At 36.7% G+C, this 19724-nt stretch overlaps 1 protein-coding gene across 1 annotated transcript in view; it reads left to right on the top strand.

The window, feature by feature from the left end:
• HS2ST1 (heparan sulfate 2-O-sulfotransferase 1) overlaps nt 1–14949 on the top strand; it is a 78325-nt gene extending 63376 nt beyond the window's left edge. The window contains exons 3-7 of the mRNA XM_005521003.2: nt 2812–2897; nt 6472–6610; nt 10054–10151; nt 11202–11359; nt 14139–14949. Of these exons, the coding sequence (XP_005521060.1) occupies nt 2812–2897; nt 6472–6610; nt 10054–10151; nt 11202–11359; nt 14139–14365 (708 nt within the window). The 3' untranslated portion in view covers nt 14366–14949. The remainder of the gene's footprint in view (nt 1–2811; nt 2898–6471; nt 6611–10053; nt 10152–11201; nt 11360–14138) is intronic.
• The last annotated feature ends 4775 nt before the right edge of the window (nt 14950–19724 follow it).

Here is a 19724-nt window from a genome sequence, read left to right as displayed (position 1 = left end):
CACTCAGACACACAATCACACTCACGCAGGCTCTTGCACACATGCATGTGTGAGGGTGTCTGTGACTGTGAGTGTGTGTGTGCATGAGCTCATGTGAGTGCGTGTGGTCAGACTGTAGAGAAGAGGGACTGATGGTCGCAGTTAATGGACTGAGATAAGAACTTAGAGCATCACTTAGTTTGCACACATGGCTTTTTCTCAGACCAGGTATGCTGGTTGGGTTTTTCCTCCTTTTGGCTCACTGGGACTTGTTTTAAATTCCTACTGTCCTAGAAACTGAATGTGTTTAACTTACCTTTCAGGACATCTTATGTCCCTAGAGTGCGTTTGATCTGGCTTTTTAATTCAGTGAACCTCAGCTGATTTCCCACTTACTAAAGGCTGTGAAGCAACTTTGTAGCTGATTATATAAAAGCACCATGAAACAACTTCACAGGAATTCCATTCACGTCTATCTGAACTTCTAAAGTCACCTCAAATTTTATTTGATTGAGCACAGATGGAGAAGCTTTCTCTGTCTCTTGAAAGCTCCAGTATCTGCTAAGCCCTGAAAAGAAAGGTGAAATTGATCATATTTAACAGTATGAAGCAGGGAGGAATATTCATCTCTGACCTAAAATGTGTGAATCCAGACTCATTAGGTTGCCTGTGACCTGGAACAACTCTGGCTTTTGGAATGCTGCAAACTGTGGGAGAAAAAGAAAATCTCTTACCTGCAGGCTAGTTACAGGTGTTAAAAACTATAGTTCTCAGGGGCTTAGCATGTTGCAGGTCCATCTTAAGACAGATGTAAATGTCACAGGTGTGTTATAAAACCTTCCTAGCCTTCTCTTACCTTGTCTGGTGTTAGTGGCTAGACTATCCATCCTATGTTCATAAAAATTATTTCCATAGCAGACAACAACACAGTAAGACAAAGGCAATAGAAGATTTTTCTAACTTACTGAAAAATCTATGATTTGATGCCAGATGCTGGCATGGGTATCTAAAACAAAAACCTTGGGATTTTGTGCTTAACATTACCTTATGTCTAGTCCTAGTCTGTTAGAAATTGAAATCTAGATAATGTGAGATTCCAAAAAGCTCATTCATGGAAACATAAATGTACACTTTAATATGTTGGCTGCACTGCACAGCCTAAATAGCATAACTGGTTTACTTGCAGAGTTGTATCAACCAACCATGACATTTTGGGGTTTGTGGGTGAAGGAATGAAAGGTGATTTATATTTTGTATTTAGGAAATACCTTTGCCAGGTAAAGAAATATTTATAGCTGAGGTTCTACACTGAAAATATCCGGTCATTAACCTTGAAAAGATACAGTTAATGGAAGTGTGGTTTATTTCAGTAGCAGTTAAGGTAGTTCAACTAGATTCAAAGTCCCATATTATCAGTTTGTGCTATGGACAAAACCAGACAGAAAGCCAATGCAGTTACACTGTTGTGTAACATTGTGCAGTGCTTTTCAGCTCAATTTGCCACCATTTTCATGTGCAATATATGCTTTAAATTTTGTAATGCCACAGGCTGTGAAACTTGTACACTGAAAAAATTAATGTTGCCTGTTACTAAAAGGTAATTTAAATTTTTGTTATCTGAGAGTCCAAGAGGCAGTGTTTAAAGAAATAAGTACAGGTTACCAACCTCTTAAATTGTAGACCATGAGTTTTGCACAATTGAAGAATCAGCAGGCCAGTCTCACCTCTTAAAATCTTCAGCTGGTAAATATTATGCTTCAGGACACTCTCGATCCACTTGACCTTACAGAATATTAGTTTGTGTTGTCTTGAGCTCTCAAACTTTTTTGTCTCTCTTGTCTCACCTCAGAATCTTTGTGGTTATCTGTTTCTCTGTATAACAGAAAAGATATTGCAGATGTGTAGAGAACACTGTCTTTTAATTCACAGCCTCAGAAATGGCATATCTTTGTCAGACAGCTCAGGCAGTACAAATTTATCATCTTCTCGTTATTATCCAATTCACTAGTTTTGAAATAACCTTCAGTTACATGCTTTGATGTTAAAATATTCTGTTCATCTAGTAAAGCCAAGCTCTATCAGGATTTGCATGTCCCACTTAATTTGATCACGCTGTCTGGTTTGGGGCATGTGTCTTATTTTGTTCTTTGAAATGTAAAGCTATTCCTATTTTTGTGAAGTTTGCCAATAACTGCTCTATCAGCTCTCATTCAAGGGCTACTTCATGCTTTAGCATGAAAGTTTCACTGAAATGTTAGGCTTAAGATGACTGTTCAAAATAGCAAACTATAGATCTGATTTACATTACATGCATTTATAACATTTCTGGATTACTTGTGCATTGCATTTTGGGATGGAGGAGCAAATGAACCATCAGATTAATTTCATACATCCCAGTAAAAGAGGTCTAAGAGCGTGCTGTAAATCTGGTACACTTTTAGTTGAGGGACTGAATACGGAGCATTGACAATGCCATCAAATATGTACTTGCATTTCTACTGAAAGAATTCTACATTCCTTTACAATTACAAATAAAATGGACTGACAAAAATATAAATGTTTGTCTTGATGTTTTTGTGGTAGCTTTCCTTGAACTGTCCTTCTGATTTCTGTATTCTGCTTTTGTTTAGTTTCTGATCATTAAATTTGGTGATCTAAAATCGGTCATCTTTATGCTGCAGGAAAGTCTATTTTAGGTGGCACAAATTTTTTGATAATACTCAAAATAGACTTTTTTATCTAACTCATTATAAGACTAAAAGCCAGGAAACCCCGTGTATGGAGAAATGTGATGAGCCGTACAGAAACACTTTTTGTTGCCCACTTTCACAGGTCCGATTTGTGAAGAATGTGACTTCCTGGAAGGAGATGAAGCCAGGATTTTACCATGGCCATATATCATACCTGGACTTCGCCAAGTACGTTCCCGCGGCGGTACCTGCGGCTGGGCTCCGGCCGGGCTGCCGGCGCCCTCTAGCGCCCGGAGCCCGGCACCTGCAGCTTGCTCAGAGCCGCCCGCTGGCCTTCCCAGACGGCCGGCGTTTGGGCTTGATCGTCGCCCATTTCTCTTGTTCTCTTGCATGATAAAATGTAGCCGAGTCTCACTTAAAAAAAAAAAAAAAAAAAAGTTTATATACTGGGATTGGTATTCCTTGTCTAAATTCCAAGCTTGTTTTGCTGAAAATGATGGCTTTCCTCTGAAACACTGACAGTTCTATTTTAGGATTGGCTTCCCATTTGGGGAAGTTTAACATACTTAGTCTCAAAAATGCTTCATATAAAGAGTAACACCACCTGCCTCTTAAGTTATGTAATTCTTCTCTACCTTAGTATCCCTTTGTACTTTATCAAAAATATGAAAAGTTATATTTTGAAGTAGTTTTCTGGTCTATAATAGTTTGACTTGCTAGAAAAAGCATTGAAGTAATTCTTGTGGAGTTAAATGCTGCTACTTCTAAAATTAAATAAAATATCATCAAAATCCTTCCATTGACTTCAAAGGTTCAGGATCATATCTTTATTCCCACTTTCATATGTTTCTTTTCTTGTCTTATTTTTGCTTCTGGATCTAAAGCTGTGATCCTCAGTAGCTCAGTCTTAGGAAACCTCCCCTTGAACTGACAAGTCAGTTTTGCTTAAGATGCTTACTAGGCAGTGCTTCATCTTGCACTTGGAGCATGTGGAAGATGATTTAAAATTGGAAGTGGAATTTTCAGATCTCAGTGCATTTGACTATACTAATGATAGTTAATGATAGTTACTGCTACTTTTACCTCTTGCTGACTCACTCTGCATTTTTGTTTCTGTGCATTGAAGTATTTATTTAAATTCTTTTTTTGTATGTAATAATTCCTTTTGTTTAGTCGTTCTGTTTAATTTCTCATTCTGTCATGTACACATGATTTTTAATTTGAACTTTTTATTACAAAGAATGAGATGGGGAAGCAAGGCTTGTGCAGATTCCCAATACAGTACGTTATCAGAAAAGGCTAAAAGCTATAGTAGTAGCTGAAAACGACCAGTGGCACCAAGTTTACAAAAAGTAACAGGCAAAAGAAGTTAGTTACAGATCAGTCAATCAAATAAAATATATCAAAATCCATTAGTTTTTTTCTGCCTTTTTAAAATTAAAATGCTTCAACATTAATAAATGCTTGAACTGAGTAACAGCTTTCTGGTGCAGCAAAGCTGAATGTTATTTTATACATTAGTTCATAAAGCTGAAAACATTTTCAGATACTGGAACTCCCAGAATTAAAATATTTTACATCTAGAAAGCATCTAAGCAATTTCACAGATTTCTTTCATCTGCATCTTCCTTCCAGGACTGTGTTATCCTTGTCTTTGTTGTTTGTTATCCTTTCACCTGAGTGATTTTTTTTTTCCCTACAACAGCTTGCTTTCTCATACTTTGGGTTTTCATTATTAAAATAATATCTTGAATACGCTGGTTGTGCTTGGCAAGGCCCACACCTTTAAGGCTGTGAGGTATGTTCTTGTAATGAACATTCTTGTAGTTAAATGTAAAATATTTCAGAAGAGTCAATGCTTCCATATACATAGACATCAGACTTAGGTCCACTGTCAAATATCAGAAGTACCTCTTAAAATATGCTGAAAATTAAAGTACCATATTCCAGTGATAACTCAGAGTATTGAGGACAGGTTATTGTGATCCATCCATGTAGAAATTATGGTAATAAAATTTTAAATTTTTTCCCTTTTCTGTCTGTCTTTTAAAATTTCTTATCCATTCTTTTTCCCTATTTTCTCTGGTAAATAGTTGGGAAAAAAGTTCTTTGACAATGCAATTGCCAATTCATTATCATTATTAATAAAGTTACAGTAATAACTTATGTTACTAGTAGGTTTATGTTACTGTAACTGAAACTAGTTCTGCAAGCTGGTGTGCAAATGCAGGTGATTGTACAATCCAGCACAAGCATTTATTGTAAATGAAAATGTAATTTTCATTTAAGTCGCTGATATGTGCTGTTCATTGGTTGAGTATGCTGCTGTATGGAAATGGTTTGTTACAAAAGGGTTTGTTACAGCTTCCTCAGCATTTGCAGTCATCTGTTGAAGGGGACACGTGCATGTCTTATGCATTTCAGTGGACCTTAAAGAGGGTGTAGTTCGAGGCATGGACTTCACATCAGAATGGTTGAAACATCCACACCCTCTACACTTCAGGCTCTGGGAAGTCAGAGCTGGCATGCAGACAGATGTCAGCAATTCGGCCTTTGAGTGCTTCAGTCTGACTCATTGGTACTCTACTGGCAGCATTGGAGAATCAGTTGCTCTTTCTGTTGCCTTTAACAATTTCTCTGTCTGTAGTGCTGCTTTTTGGCAAAAGCAATGCCTGTTAATTGATTTTTTTCCTAACTTCCTCCTTTCTGCTGCTTTTGCTAAATTTCTGTTCTTCAGCTTTTCAACTTAATGTTCCTCATATGCATAGTATCTGGTAGTAAAATGTACCCCTTTAAAAATCATAGTACTGCATCTTAAAACTATGAGTGCTCTGTTTTAGCCAAGCTAGGAGGCATGAATGGCCCTCTTTCGATGCAGAATGCTTTCCCAGTTTGCATAGGAACAGAAGAGATCTTTTTTTCCCAGCTTCTAGCTTTACTTCAGGGCACTTGACACACTTGCAATTTTCATTGTGATATAAACTCTTTAATATTTGGATACCATAATTATTTGCCACAGCACTTTTCAAATGGAAAAGAAAATAAAACTGAGAAATGTATTGTAAAAGCTGACTTAAACATAGATGGTTTTGAAATGTAGCATTTGCACAAAACAGTTTGGTGGTTTAAATTTTTCTCCTGTGTCACATGAGCTAACCACCTCATTTCATCAGGCTTCTGTTTGTACTGGAGTACATCAAAATTTGCGAAGGGTAAATGTCTAAGGGAAAATTTAATATCTTTCAATAGAGAAGTTAATACGGTTATAGATACTATCTTAGACTTAGATTTAATAAGCATAGCTGTATGCATTCAACCCAGGCAATGGATGGGCTCTGAGCTCTGCCTTCCTGCTGTTAATATCTCTGACAACTGGAGACGTGCCAGGAAAACCACTCATAGCATTGCAAAGCCCAGTTCGCAAGCAGGAACTCAATATCAAACTTCTTGTACTTATTATAAACATGTACATGGCTACTAAACTGGTTAAGGCATGTCTAGAGTCAGGATAGTTGTGTAAACATGTTTAGTACCTATTTGTGTGACAATATGTCTGTTTTGTTTGTTTCTTTAATAATAAGTCCTTGAAATCATAATCTTAGGCAGACTGAAATTGAACTTACTTTCCCATCCATGTAATGCACTGGATATGAGGATGAAAAGAAGCAATCATTAAACTTCCTTTCACTGTCATGTATTCTGTGTATAGATTTCAGTTGTAGCAATAATAACAGGTTTTTATATATTAGATGAGAAGCTTTGATTTGTCCATTTAAAGATGTTTTTTCTTCTTTTACTTTAGATTTGGTGTTAAAAAGAAACCAATTTACATAAATGTCATAAGAGATCCTATAGAGCGCCTAGTTTCTTATTATTACTTTCTGCGCTTTGGAGATGATTACAGACCAGGGCTACGGAGGCGAAAACAGGGGGATAAAAAGGTAAAGTACACCCAATAATATATGCTTAACTTAATAAAATTAATGTGAAAACAATTTTTTAAATGCCCTGATAAAAGCCAACTTGTTCTTTTATCAGCCTTGGTGATAATGGTGGCTTTGTAAGTTATATTCTCCATTTCCTGTCCATACTGGAGCAGAACATGGCATTAGTAGGTTCTTTGTACCCTTATAAATTCACTGTATGTTGCAATTTACTAAAAATATGAAATAAAATATTCTTTGTTATTGTTATTAAGTGTCCAGAATTGTAATTAGCAAATTAGGCTTATCCTCCTGTGTAAGAAGGCTACATCTCTTCCTGAAGACTGAGACACATTTTTTCACCAAAAGCTGTAGAACTGCTCATGCTTTGGCTTTGTTGTTTATTTTCATATAATTAGCAACCCAATTTATTCTATTTTTTTTTTAAATGGAAACATTTCAATGTCTTTTTGGAAACTGTAGAGTATGATACATAAATTTCTGTACTTCTTCCTTATGTCTTAGGTGGCTGTAGATAAGTTCAGGTTAGCACATTCAAACACTGACTACTAATACAGTTTCAGGATGGCAACATCATCCAGGCTTCATAATGGATTTGTTCCAGAAAGAATCTATACATCCACTGTCATGCTTTGCAGTATGATGTTTTTTGGCCATGTTGGTTTGAATTTTTCTAGTACTTGGAAGAAAAGCAGGGTATTAAATATATGAGTATGGTTTACAAAGCTGTAGCTAGAACAGTGTGGAATCCTATAAAATGTAATGAATTTTTGTACTTTACAGAGCCGAGCACTTTATACAGTTTCAGTGACAATATTTTCTTAAGCTGACACTGTTTTTCTGTTACGTTGATAATTTAATTTGTTGATAAGTGCTGCTTGGGTACCAAGAGACATTGAAAAAATAACCAAAAATTGCACTAAATACAACTTAGTCTGTAAATGCCGTAACAACTAATAAATGTGAGTAATCGTTTTGTATGCTGCTCCCATCCAAATAGTGCTTTTTAAATATTGGGAATAGACCATTCCTCTTTTCTTTCCAGTTGGGAACTAACTGCTCCTCTGTTATTTAGGATTTAGCGCCATCTTCAGCTACTGCATTTCAGTTTGTCCAGGCATCCTGCAGCACAGCAGCATAGGAAAAGGAAAGCTTCAAGAATAAATTGAAATTAAGCTTAAAATTTGTCTTTATAGAACTAGCTAAACAGATGAACAGGTGATACAATATGATATCATAAAGGCAATTTTAAAAAGAGAGATAGGATCTCATCTTTTGTAGCCTGTCTTCCTCTTTCCAGCTGGAGGTCAGTCATTTGGAAACCTGAGCATGCTGCCAAGTCTGAGCTGTACTAGGTCATAAAACTTACTAAAATGAGTGAAATTTAACAGTGTTTATTTTAATTTTGAATTATAATCCAAGTAACCTGGTTTAGGTAGTCACTGGGAAACATGCCAAAAATTCTTAGTGTTGCTGGTTGATAGACTGCACTCTAAGCTTTGATTTGTTGGGAAAAAGGTCAAATGCATTCCTGTTTATAATGCTTGCAATGAATTGCATTATTTATTTTATGTTTTTCTGTTGAAGATGCTTTTTTCATTTTGTTGCTATGATACCACTTTATTTAGGTCCGAGAGACTTAGCTGTTATACAGATTTAACATGTTCTGTAAGCATTTCAAGTTCATTTGAAGTGAAATTGATTTACTATATCAAACTTCTGGCTTCTTTCATTTAAATCAGGTAGTACTATTTTTCCAAAGTGTCCCTGGGGAGCTGTCCATATATAGACTATGTAAGTTTTGTATACATTAGTTCTAAAATTCAGTAAGCTCAGAAATGGATTGAGCCAATTGCATTGTCTTTATTCTAGTATGTGTTACAGTAGATTCATGAAAAGCTCTTCAAATGAAAAGTAGGGAAGGTCAGAAAATACTTCTATTGGAAGTCAGTTGTTTTATTAGTAGAAATGAATCTCAATGCACTTTATACTCTTGTCCCCTCCTAGTCCATAGCATGGCATTTATACAGAAGAAGTTTTAACAAGGTTGTTTTCTGTATCCCTGTGCTTCCAGTCATAGATAGCTTGGCTGTAAATGCAGAGTCTGTAGAGGCAAGGGTATTTTATAATAAAATCTCTGGATGGCGCAGCCAAGGTAGGTGCATAAGAGGAAGTGTGGAAGGAAGTCTGTCCTATTTCAGCCTACTTAGAAAATGGCTTGCTTCCTTTTGCTTATTAACTGTAAAATAACCTGCAGGTATAAGCACAGAAATCTTTCTTTACACAGATGCCAGTTCATTTTTAGTATAAACATTCATAATTTAGGAGGTACATTTAACAATAGATCAGTGCAGAATTTCTCTAGAGAACTATGCTAGGGAATGCATACCAATGTCTTGTTTTCCTACTTAAGCTGTGTTTTTATCTATGATGTGCAACATGTACAAGCTATTCTAAACTCAGTTCAATGTGAACCAGGGCACCACAGTTTACTCCCTACTTTGGCATAGTATCAGTAATTTTTTTAAATTATCTCATAAACTTCACCTCAAAATAGAAGCAAATTATGTTGTCCTTGTTTTAAACTACAAGTAATTAAACAAATGTGTTTTTACATAGTTGCTTTGAACAGAAACTTGTAATTATACTGAAGAAGCAGTCTCAAAAGTTGTCTATGTTATCTGTTTGGTTTTTTTTAATATATCCTAGATACAGACCTTTTATCTTGATTAGAAATACCATAAATACTTCCTTTATTGTGACACAGTAAAGCACTTACAAATTCCTTCCAATACTAATGGAGTTCCTGTTGTAATTCCTATGTTCCTTGTCATTCCTATGTTACTGCAGTTGAAACTTGGTTACTAGAGCTGTATATCCATGTAGAGAGCAATATTGTACGGGATATTCTGTTATGCCCTGAAAAACTTCAGTTCTTCTGATTGCCAAAACAAAATTAGTCTCTGAAATGGAAGTTATTTGTCATAATTAAAATGTAATAGAACCTTGTTTAATCTAAAACATGCACAATGTTCTGTGTTATAAACATCCAGCTGTTGCAGGATTACACAATTCCAGATGGCATTTGATGCTGTATCTTTAGTGACTTCTTTTATAGGGGAAAACAATTATGCTAACACTTATTGACTATTTTTGCTAGTTTTGACAAATAGCCTTTGCTAAAGTTATATCAAAGGTATCAATGTATCAGGTAAGATCAATTGTTCATTAGTTGTAACCATAAAAGACTGTCCAAGTCCTGTTTAGTTGAGACAATAGATCATCCTGATAACACTGTGAAAGCAAGGCTTGAATTTACTTTTTTTCTAGAACGTCATATGTGTTTTTCTGTCCCCACCACATTTAGCAACTAACTAGTTTGAGATGTTTGATACATGTATGAGATTTTAAAGCTCAGCTCAGTTTCGTCTTTGTTGCAGACCTTTGATGAATGTGTGGCAGCTGGAGGTTCCGACTGTGCTCCAGAGAAACTTTGGCTTCAAATTCCATTCTTCTGTGGCCACAGCTCAGAATGCTGGTAGGGAAATAAATGTAGCTTGTTTGTCAAGTACATCAGTGCTGAAATCTAAACTTTAACAAATTTCAATATGTAGTCCAGTTGATAAAAGTGCGAGGCAGAGTGAAGCAGTGGATACTTGAGTAATGTGTTTTCTGTTGAAAATGGATTTGCTGAAAGAGTTTTGCAGTTCTTTAAACTAGCAGTATGTTAAAATACTGTATCACTAGTGCTATGAGGGAAAACATATGTTTTCAGTTTTAAAAATCATTTTTGCAGATTTAGAGTCTTGACATTTTTCTCTTATGGCAGACTACAGTATCCTTTTGGAATGGAGATATTTTAGTTCAAGCTCCTAAAGTTCCTAGGGAGTACACAATAATTGAGATAAGGATAAATTCATCTTTTTAAACCTTTACCAGATATCCAGTAGTCAATGCTACTTAGCAGAAACTGAAACAAAATCAAATGGTGCTATCAATACAACATACTGTATAATGATGGCAAAGACTTAAAATGCTCTTTAGCAAAAAAACCCAAAAAAACCCCATAGATTATTTGAAAGATTCTGAGTGATATCAAGGGCAATTATTTGTCAAAGGTACTGTTCATTCAAACACAAGCAAAGTAAATGGCCACTTGGGAGCTTCTCTGTCAGTGCCTGTTGTTCAGTCCTATCTACTCTCTGGCCATGTGGAGAAGCAGAGAAAGGTGCAAAAGGGAAGGTGTGTTTTTGCCAGATTTCTGGTATCTAATGTGAAAGTGGAGACAGGGTATTAATATAGAGACAGTGTAAATCCTTGAAAAATTTGCTTGAATAGAGGCATTAAGCATACACACACACACGTCGCATATTTTTGTTGAGACTCTTTTATAAGTAGAGAACTCACATTTTTAGGTAAGAACCCAGATGAGAGAAACTGGAAAGGGACATGAAGTTAGGATGGTTATAACTTGGAGTAAGTCTTGCCTTTCCTATACAAATGTCCTGTTGTGAAGTAATCCCTATCTAGGGACCAAGGATTGTTGGCTGACATCAGAATTTGCTATAATTGTTCTCTGTCATTTTAGGAATGTGGGAAGCAGATGGGCTTTGGAACAAGCCAAATACAATCTGATTAATGAATACTTCCTTGTGGGAGTTACTGAAGAGCTTGAAGACTTTATCATGTTATTGGAGGCAGCTTTGCCCCGGTTCTTCAGGGGTGCCACAGAACTATACCGGACAGGTATTTAAATAGTTGATTTCCACGGATCATTTCATCTACTTATTACCTTTTTTAGTGTGAATTCTTTAGATCTAGATTAATAGTTTTGATAATAGTTTTAATTAATCTGCCAGATTTGTCTCTCAGCTGGATCATACTCCTACAGAAAAGAAAAACTCTTTTTTTGAAGATTCTCAGTTCTCTCTTTTTCTCTCTTTTTCTCTCTTTTTCTCTCTTTTTCTCTCTTTTTCTCTCTTTTTCTCTCTTTTTCTCTCTTTCTCTCTTTTTCTCTCTTTTTCTTTCTTTTTCTCTCTTTTTCTCTCTTTTTCTCTCTTTTTCTCTCTTTTTCTCTCTTTTTCTCTCTTTTTCTCTCTTTTTCTCTTTTTCTCTCTTTTTCTCTCTCTCTTTTTCTCTCTTTTTCTCTCTTTTTTCTCTCTTCTCTCTTTTTCTCTCTTTTTCTCTCTCTTTTTCTCTCTTTTTCTCTCTTTTTCTCTCTTTTTCTCTCTTTTTCTCTCTTTTTCTCTCTTTTTCTCTCTTTCTCTCTCTCTTTCTCTCTTTCTCTCTCTTTCTCTCTCTTTCTCTCTCTTTCTCTCTCTTTCTCTCTCTTTCTCTCTCTTTCTCTCTTTCTCTCTCTTTCTCTCTCTTTCTCTCTCTTTCTCTCTCTATCTCTCTCCTCTCTTTCTCTCTTCTCTCTCTCTCTCTCTCCTCTTTTCTCTCTCTTTCTCTCTCTTTCTCTCTCTTTCTCTCTCTTTCTCTCTCTTTCTCTCTCTCTCTCTCCTCTCTCTCCTCTCTCTCCTCTCTCTTTCTCCTCTTTCTCTCTCTTTCTCTCTCTTCTCTCTCTCTTCCTCTCTCTCTCTCTCCTCTCTCTCTCTCTCTTCTCTCTCCTCTCTCTCCTCTCTCTCTTTCTCTCTCTCTCTCTCTTCTCTCTCTCTCTCTCTCTCTCCTCTCTCTCCTCTCTCTCCTCTCTCTCCTCCTCTCTCCTCCTCTCTCTCCTCTCTCTCTCCTCTCTCTCCTCTCTCTCTCTCTCTCTCCTCTCTCTCCTCTCTCTCTCTCTCTCTCTCTCTCTCCCCTCTCTCTCTCCTCTCTCTCCCTCTCTCTCCTCTCTCTTCTCTCTCCTCTCTCTCCCCTCTCTCTCCCCTCTCTCTCCCTCTCTCTCCCCTCTCTCCCCCCTCTCTCCCCCCCCCCTCCCCCCTCTCCCCTCTCTCTCCTCTCTCTCTCCCCTCTCTCTCCCCTCTCTCTCCCCTCTCTCTCCCCTCTCTCTCTCCCTCTCTCTCCCCTCTCTCTCCCCTCTCTCTCCCCTCTCTCTCCCCTCTCTCTCCCCTCTCTCTCTCCTCTCTCTCTCCTCTCTCTCTCCTCTCTCTCTCCTCTCTCTCTCCTCTCTCTCTCCTCTCTCTCTCCTCTCTCTCTCCTCTCTCTCTCCTCTCTCTCTCCTCTCTCTCTCCTCTCTCTCTCCTCTCTCTCTCCTCTCTCTCCTCTCTCTCCTTCTCTCTTTCCAGGGCAGTGCTAGTCCAAGTATCTTGCTGCCTTGCACAAATTGTAAATATTTAAGGCTCGGGTAAATGCAGGCGTGTAGGTATACTGCATGTTACATTGTGATGTGTTTGTAACAGAAATTTTTTTTAAGGTTTTGCAGTGGCTTCAGGTTCATAAAGTGGCTGATGTGGCAGATTTCCATTTCCTCAGAAGCCCTGCTGGAATTAACTGCGCTCAATGCAGCCTGGTTGGCTGAGCAATAAAGCCTGAGGGATGCAGAGACCCAAGTAGATGTTTATCTTCCTGCACTCCTAGCTACAACAAGTAGCTCAGTTTCTAGGAGCTGGCCATGCAATTTATGATGAAAAAAAGATCTATCTTTTCTATCTTTTCTATCTAGCAGGACTTCTATCTGCAAATAGAGGGAGAAGAGGATGTGGTGTACAGAGCCTAGATATGTAGTATTAACAAGTTAATTACAAAGCAGCAGCACTCCTTGGGGAAAATTTGGTCATCATTTTGGTCATCTTTGTCTCAGAAACTCTGTTGAACAGGGATCTGGCATATGTATCATTTATGATAAGACTATAGTATCCTATTTAGATGGGAGAATAATGGTTTAAATGCTATTAGTAGAGATTATATTTTGATTAGAAATAGACAGTTGAAATCACATGAAAACAAGACTTTCTTTCTCTTTTATGGAGAGCTACAGAGAGTTACACCAGAACAGCGGGGGTTTTCATAGTCTGAGCTGAATATAACCTTCCTTGGAGGTATTTAAAAGATGTAAAGAAGTGGTGGAGATATTTAAAAGATGTGGCATTCAGGGACATGGCTGACTGGGACTTGGCCGTGTTAGGTTTGTGGTTGGGCTCAATGATCCTAAACGTTTTTTCCATGAAACATCAAAACATTTTAATGTTTTGATGGTTCTATGAAAGAAGTCTCTCCTGCAGTCCCTAAAATACTTAACAGTTGATACCAGATTAACATCTAAATAATTAATTTTGAAACACTAGTTTTGCTCCAGGTAGGTTATATGGAGTAATCTTATTCCTTAAATGAATGTTCATTTCCTGAGTTTTTTAGAGCAAACAGGAGGAATTGAAAGAATGGATGCAAGATTCATAAACATTTAGTGAGATGGGCTGCAGTTTTCCAACTCTACATGTTGTGTTAATAAATTTTGGATTAAAGCCTGCTCCTTCTGATGCAGTTTATCAACACACTGAGAATCTAAAAACTCTGTAAATTACAAAGGACTGTAAACATTTTTTGAGCGCATGAACTTGAAAGTGAAGTTATTGCTTTATTTTGCATTTAGGAAAGAAGTCGCATCTTAGGAAAACAACTGAGAAAAAACTTCCCACAAAAGAAACTATTGCCAAGCTACAGCAGTCTGAAATCTGGAAAATGGAGAATGAGTTCTATGAATTTGCACTGGAGCAATTTCAGTTTGTCAGAGCACATGCAGTTCGGGAAAAAGATGGAGAATTATATATTCTGGCTCAAAACTTTTTCTATGAAAAGATTTACCCTAAATCAAACTAAGAATGCTATACTGTAAGATTTATGGACCTAAATCTTTGGTCACAACATCATCTTAGTCCTCAGCCATGGAAACTAGATTGCTTGTAGACCTCCAAGACATTTCTTTACACAAGAAAAGTGGGTTGTGGATCACCTCCAGGGCTTTGGATATAGCTGTGTTGGTAATCCAGAAGCAAAGGCTTCATTTCTTTTATCTAACTAATACTTTCAGTGGGAGTCAATATCCTTAACCTGAAGAAATCTACACTGTAATTCGGAGCAATTAATACATGGCAGTTCTATTTGAAAATATAAACAATAAAAAAAACACTTCTGTTGATGCTCTTTTTAATTTTCAGAGCAATTTATTTTCATTTATACTTCTGTGAAGAGGAAATAATTTTCCCCAGCTTTCAACATGGAAATTTTGGTTGTATACAGTATGAGTACTCCTAATAACTGGTTGACATCTGTACTTTGTTTTTGAGAATCATGTCACATGATATTAATTGGGATGGTTAATCATGTTCTGCTGAGAAATGCTGCTGCTGCTGGAATTGCCCATATTTATATATGTGGTTTTATTAAAAAATTACAACTACTCATTAGTGTTAAAATGTCATTTTCATATTAATATTGTAAAAAGCTAAAGAATGAGAACAGTGGGGTTTTGGGTTTTTTGTTTTGTTTTTTTTTAATCACCACCACCACTGACTGAGGTTGGGAAAACTACAAAGAAATTTGGTATTGTCTGCAGTTCTAGTTGATCCTCACACAGTGGTATAAAAATTGTAAATTCAGTAAGTTTCTCCATGGATTCTTTGTAATAATTGTAAACTGAGGTATCGGTGAATCCATATTATGACTCTATTAGTGAGCTGTGGTATGGCTAGGGTTTTCCTACTACTTCAATACTTTTATCTGTAGAATATTTTTACTGAGGTGCTTTATAACGTGTTTTAAAGCATTGCATTTACAAAAGGAATAAAATGCTGTAAATACTGCTTATTTTATGTATTTGGACCAAAAGGTTTAAAGTAACTAGTTTAAAGTGGGGTTTTTTGCACCGATTCTGTTACATGTGAAGTGAAAAACATCACATCTACTTCCTGGTTGAGTTAACTGTTGGACATTGCTGAAATGCACTTCAGTGACTTCTCTGACTTCAATACCAGAATATTTTCCAGGGATTCTCTTTACAGAAATATAGTCTTCATCCATTTATTAGGATAAGAGAGCAAGAAGAAAAATGTCATATGCGGTCTAGTTGGGAAAGATGCAGTGAACTTGATTGACATAACTGTATTTATGTAACTGCCTTACGTGACTGTTGTAAATTTGTGAGTTACCATTATTAACAATGTGAAACACCTGGCAGATGAAGTAAACTGAAATTTGAGAACAGATGTTTGAGGCCACTGCATTATAGCAAATGGCCGTGGAGCACTGCAAGAAGTTTTCATATTGAATTTTCTTAAAGATATGAATATTTACACAACTTCCACCTGCCTTTTCTTAAAAGTGCTTTTCACAGGATTTGATTGGGAAGGCACTGAGGAGATAAAGAAAGGAATGGTGGGAAAGGTTTAAATTCCTACAGTATGATGCTGAAGGTTTAGTTTAAAATTACTGAGTGGAGTTTCTTTAACCAGCTTGTTCTTGTAATGAAAACAAAGGAAATGGAAAATGGTCTGTGAACTGGATGTCTGCAGCCAAAAGCAACAGCCCAATTAAAGAGAGGATAACGGGAGACTATCAAGTACATCTTGCAGTTTCTTTGTTTTCTTAGTTTTTTCCCTTCTGATTTTAAAAATAGATCTCTCTTTGTTCTTCCCAAATAATCAGGGAAGTTCCTTCTCATAAGTTACCATTTATATAGCATGAACCATGCATAAGCCTTCCTGTTCTAGTTCTTGTCTGTTGCCATCAATAATAATGCCAACATGTTTGGATATAGGATGTGTTAGGTCACACATGAAGACATGTTTCCTAGCCCATGAAAGGAACTGAGAAGTCAAACACAAAAAGTAGTTAATGGAGATCTAAAAGTTTTCATTTAAAAGCAGTCACTTTTTTTAAAAAAAATAAATATTTATAATCCCAGAAAATATTTCCACTCAGTGATAGTTTTATAGTAGAATTTTTTTACTATGTTGTTCTCCTTCAGAATAATTCAGATTAGTTTACCTTCTTGAATCTCCTTCAGAATTTTCAGCAGAGCACCTCTAAGAGAGCTGAAGAGCTTGCTAAGTGAAAATGCAAAATATTCATCTACCTAATGATATAGGTATGTAGACAAATGCTTCTCTATTGACAAAACAATAGACAAAACTTCTACTGATTTCAGTAGGGTCTACAGAAGCTTCTTTATTCTGTAAGCAGTTTTGAAAGTTACGTTTCTTTTTTTCCAGGATTTAGAATTTCTTAATTACGAGTCTCCAATAACAAAACCAATAGAACAGTGCAATTTTTTTTACTTTCAAAAGAGCAATATATTTTTCATAGTTCATGTAAGATAACACATTTTATTTAATCAGATATCACTTCCTGTTCTTTTGCTTTGTGAACTGTCAAGGTTGAGACAAGAATTTTAGGAATATTTTTTAGAAATGTTAGTAACAATTGGAGCGGTACTCATTCCAGATGTACTCACAAAATGTGATCATCTGTAGAACACAGGAAGAACCAAGACTGTCTACTTTTATATCTCATGCAACCATTAAAGACAACTGTGAACTTGGAATAATTTGAATTTAGAACGATCTGGATTTCCTAAAAGACAGTTTAGGAGAAGAGCTTTACAGATTTTTAATAATCTGTTCTATTCATCTTCTGTTTGGAAATAGAAACAATCCGAGTTGTTGCCATTAAAAATATTTTATGATATATAAAAATGATTTATCTAATGTATTTTCCCTTAATGACTTAGAGAGGAAAGCAGCAATATGTGAATTTTTGTTTTTGCAGGTTGTATGATCAGTAAACTACTATGCAGCCTCCTGAACACAGATCTTTTAACTGAAGTCACTGTACCCTCTTAGAGGAATAAGATTGGCTTTTTGCAGGGCTAAGTTCATTTGAAAGGTGCTGAAATGCTCATATATCTACATATAGTTGAGAGTAGATTTGTTACACTGTTCTGTACTTTCTGTACAAAAGTACCTCCCAGATTTTATGCAAACCTCTAGCCCTGTTGAAACTCTTGATGTCAGCACGAGGCATGAGGTCCTGCTGTGCTGGTGAGTACACAGCCGTACCCACAGCATGCCTGGGGCACTTGTGATACTCTGGGAAGTGCTGGTGGGAGAGCAACAGCGGTTTTAGCTCCTTCCCTTAATAATTCTGCAGCCATGCAACAAGAATTTCACTTCTATTTTGTTAGTGCATCTATAAGCAGACCCAAGGCTAGGGTGCAGAATGTCCTCTGTGCACATTCCTGCTTGTTCTGGGTGGATTTTCTAGCAGTCTCTCTTTTATTGGTATGCTGATCATGGCTTCATTTTCCAACACACATTAAAATTTATAGCTATACAATGTAGGAGATGGAGAACCAGCCCATCCTGGTCATTTGAAATGCCTTTTTTTGGTATTTAGTTTTTCTGAAGATACCTAGCTATTTTTACATTACAGGAATAAACTTTTGCTTTTGATGTTCTCAGAGTAATTCTATCTTATATTGGGAAAAATTCAGTTATTTTCTTTCACACTTCTGTTAAAAGTTTCCATTAAGCTTACCTGGTGTTGCTAAAGGCGTATGTGACAAAAAGGTGTGTGGATGATACTGTCTGAACTGTGCTGCTTAAGCAGACAATGGAAAAAAAGCCTGATTCAAATGCACTGCCAATCTAGCTCTTCAAAATTAGAGCGTATTTTATGACTACTAGAGATTAAACTTAAAGGCTGCTTAGTTGGATGGATGCTTCCTTTACTGTAAGGCTATGCAACTGTGTAACCTTTGCAGCAGTATTTATAGAAAGAGCCTCTCTTCCTGAGACTTTTCTGCAGCATAATTATAAATGTTTGTACACTTGTACTCTCTGATACTTACATCAGCAGCTTTCCATAGCTTCTGCAAAAGAGACAGGTTTGTGAGCATTTCTAAAGCAGTACTGAATGTAATTTTGAAAAACATGGATTGTGCTTCATGACCCTTTTCTTTTTAAACACACACACAGCTAAATAGTGCCTTTTTTCCTCACAATCCATGTTGAAGATGCTTGCTCCCACTCACCCTCAGTAAATTGATTCATTTGTGCAATACTATTCCAACTTGAAACAATTTTGTCACGGCTGTTTGAGAAATGATCTCCATTCTTCCTCACTGTGCTGCCAGCTTTCTGTTGTTTAAGTGTTTCAGTTGATTACCTAATGCAAATGCTATAAAATAAAACACCCATTGGGAAGGGGAAAAAAAAGAAGTCTGGTGTCCTGTCTTAATATTTGCATGTCACATTCACATTGAAAGTTTTTTTTCTGGAGCATATTGTTATACAGTATTGTGAACTTTGTTGGCAGCGATTGTGATTTTAGAGGGGAGAGACAAGCTGGAGTGTAGCTCGTCTGTAATAATTTCATGCAGCTATAACCAAATATATTTAGAGGCCCTTAGAACTTGGATGGGTTTTGTGACCAGATGTAAGTTTGCAGGGGGTATACACTGTTCTGAAGGTGTCAATGAAAAGTTCTTAATATTAAAGCCAAGATTTGTAAGAACAGAAAACTTGCATTAAAACAGTGGATTGATACCTTTGTGCTTCCCTCCTTGAGGAAGCAAATGACCAATTGCTGTGGTACAGGACCACCCTCAGTTACTGCAGGGCTGAGAGTGGTGTATGAACTTAAGTAGACTAGAAATGTCATTTGCATTTGTAAGCGAGGACTTAGAACAAGAAAATACAGGGAGCATGAGTATGCTCCTGTTTAGGGTTTCTGAGGCATACTGTAACCACTGCCCTATAAACATCCTTGGCTGTGTGTGCCATGTAGCTGAACATCTGACCCTGCCAAGTTTCTTAATGCAGTAGTTCCTAAACATATAGTTATCAGCCTTGACAATTAAGAACCATCATGCAATTACTCAGCAACTTCCACTTGAGGATTTTGATGGCTTTTAAATCCTCCTTTTGTTGAAAATAAAATTTTGTTTTCCTTGTTTCTGTGATAGGTGTAATTGTGCACAGGAAACAAAGTCTCTGCTTTTATCAGCTGGGGGAAGTGGAGGAAAAAAATGCCTATCTAGAGGACTTCCTAAGGTCACTATACCTGTCTCTGAAATGATGTAGTAAATAGAATGACAGCCAAAAAAGGGTGCAATACAACAAAAAGCTTTATTTAAAACAGTAGCTCCTCCTCTGAAAGATAGAAAGACTGTAGTGTATGT

This window comes from Pseudopodoces humilis, chromosome 10 (assembly GCF_049639895.1).
Source record: "Pseudopodoces humilis isolate 2021_Gansu_Grassland_sample_001 chromosome 10, ASM4963989v1, whole genome shotgun sequence".
Lineage (NCBI taxonomy): Eukaryota > Metazoa > Chordata > Aves > Passeriformes > Paridae > Pseudopodoces > Pseudopodoces humilis.
Note: the sequence above shows the minus strand (reverse complement) of the source record. Positions and strands in the feature narration are given on the sequence as shown.